The sequence below is a fragment of the Etheostoma cragini genome, chromosome 2 (assembly GCF_013103735.1).
Source record: "Etheostoma cragini isolate CJK2018 chromosome 2, CSU_Ecrag_1.0, whole genome shotgun sequence".
Taxonomy (NCBI): domain Eukaryota; kingdom Metazoa; phylum Chordata; class Actinopteri; order Perciformes; family Percidae; genus Etheostoma; species Etheostoma cragini.
In genome coordinates, this window is record NC_048408.1 from 23,197,367 (window position 1) to 23,199,578 (window position 2,212).

At 40.1% G+C, this 2,212-nt stretch overlaps 1 protein-coding gene across 3 annotated transcripts in view; it reads right to left on the minus strand.

Moving 5' to 3' along the window:
• mafgb (v-maf avian musculoaponeurotic fibrosarcoma oncogene homolog Gb) overlaps nt 1-2,212 on the minus strand; it is a 14,724-nt gene that overhangs the window by 3,256 nt on the left and 9,256 nt on the right. Inside the window, exon 2 of one of the 3 annotated variants that reach the window (XM_034896640.1) lies at nt 831-960. The exons of the other annotated variants lie outside the window; for them this stretch is intronic. Coding sequence (XP_034752531.1) covers nt 831-920 — 90 coding nt within the window. The 5' untranslated portion in view covers nt 921-960. The remainder of the gene's footprint in view (nt 1-830; nt 961-2,212) is intronic. 3 annotated transcript variants of the gene reach the window in all.

Genomic DNA, 2,212 nt, shown 5'->3' on the forward strand with positions numbered 1-2,212 from the left:
CCCCCCCCCCCCTCCTGCTGCACAAATTTCTGCTCTCCTCACCTTCTCTGTCACTTTTTTATCCCTCCATCCCTCTTTGTTTTTTACACCAATTACAAACATTTAACTTCTTTACTAAAAGGTGAGGATTTGCCCTACAAATAGCAGCAATCTGAGGAAATCCTACATGGCATGAGGAGGGTCAACAAGAGGACGTGCTTGCATGCGATTGGCCGCAATGCAGTTGTCTTCAGTATTAGCCACAACTTCCCAGCTGATCAAAGGCAGTCTGTTGCATTCATGTATGCATTTATATTCTTGTATGTATTTCAGAGGAGGGCCACTTTAAAAAAAGTAAGAAGCAGATTTGGAAATAAGTTATATTTCCTCAGTCATTCACAAGTTGGGTAATTTCAAAAGCTCATTGTTATAGGGAAGTAATGACCCGTGTCTGCTCTCATTTTATTCTTATTTTTTTCTGTCAAAGGCACTGCACTGAGCATGCTAGTGAACCTCCCCCACAATGCACCTCTGTCTGTGTGTGATGAGTGTTTGTGCAAGCACTGCCACATATCCTGCAGTTATAAATAGCTGGAGATCAAAGAAAAATGAATGCTAAACGCATATACAAGTAATCGTCCATGCACACAACGCGTGGCAAAGGCACAGTAAGTCAAAAGTATGTCATAAATTCAGTGAAACTATAAAGAATATAAAAAAGAGCCATGCTACACTTTTCCTCAAACAGGAGTTCTACAATGTTGGAGCTTCATTTAAAACATTTGACTTCAGCACTTCAGGTATTCCTTAATTGGTTGGGGTCAGTTAATTAAATTAGGCTTTTATTTTACTTTGTATATCAGAGCTTCTTCCATCGTCATGTACCACTGCAGTCTTGCATTTTGTCGGAATGCAGCCTCCCACAGCTGGAGGTGCATCATTGCACAATAGATGGATCAAAGACATGAAGACGGAGGGTGGCTGTTGGGGGTAGGGGTAGAGAATAGTGTGGGGGGGGGGGCTTTTCTGCCAGGCACTGGTTTATTTCCCCTGCGCCCAACCCCCCCATAACTCCATCTACATACAAACAAAAAGCATGCCAGCAAGCACATACGTATATATAAACATCCCCCTGCTGCCATGCCAGTAGGGCACAATAAAACACACATGGAAAACACTTGCCTGCAAGCACACAAAAGTGCGATTGTAGTTATTATTAAAGTGCTAAACTATTTGATACGTGTGACATTGAGCTTACTGTGCATGCATGGTTTAGATGTTTTATTCCATACTTAGCACATACATAAAATGTCTTAGATAACAGCAACTAGCAAATATAAATACTGCAGGTGCATAAAAGTACCTGTAGTATTTATATCTATACCGGTGCAGCTCCTTCGTAATTATTTTACTATCTGGAATTTCTTAGTTTCAGATGGCTTACTTTTGATGGCATGGTCATTGCAGTTATAACCATCAATCACTGTCGGTGCTTTGTAAATGTTTTCAGTAAAGATGAGAAACACTCAGGTTACAAATGTGCCAGATTTAGCTATTAACAAAAGTAAAAGTGACTGTTGGATGTGATCATAAAATAAGCCAACTATGTTACACTGATACGTTAAAAAAAGATGGCATCTGTGCGATGACTACAGCTAATGATTGTTTTTATCGATTAATCTGCCACAAAATAGTTTTTGTTATAAGATATTATTATATTTAAGATATTAAGTTTAATATCAAAGAAGACTGAAAAATAGCATTAGTCCACATTTGAGGAGATTTAGCTTATTGAATTTTGGTGATTTTGCTTTAAAAAATATTATTATAAAGTTGTGGTTGTAGGGGTTGTTGTTGGTGTTGTTGGGGATATTTCATCAAGGTTAGACAACAAAAAAACGGACCTACCCCACAGCATAAAATGGCAATAAAGTGTTTTGTGTGTGTGTGTGTGTGTGTGTGTGTGTGTGTGTGTGTGTGTGTGTGTGTGTGTGTGTGTCTCTCAGGCCATGTGTAAGTCACCCGGGTTAAGGATCATCTGCTGAGCAAAGGCATCGCCATTCATCTTAGGCGTATACATCCACACATACACACACATGCACAAACACATGCACACAAAGTGCCAGAGGTGTCCTTCCCATAATGCTTGCGGGGTGGTCGCTGCAGTGTGGTCAATGCCACAGCCACTGTTGCTACAACTGACAGCTTTTTTGCTGTGGCAGGCTGTATTTTT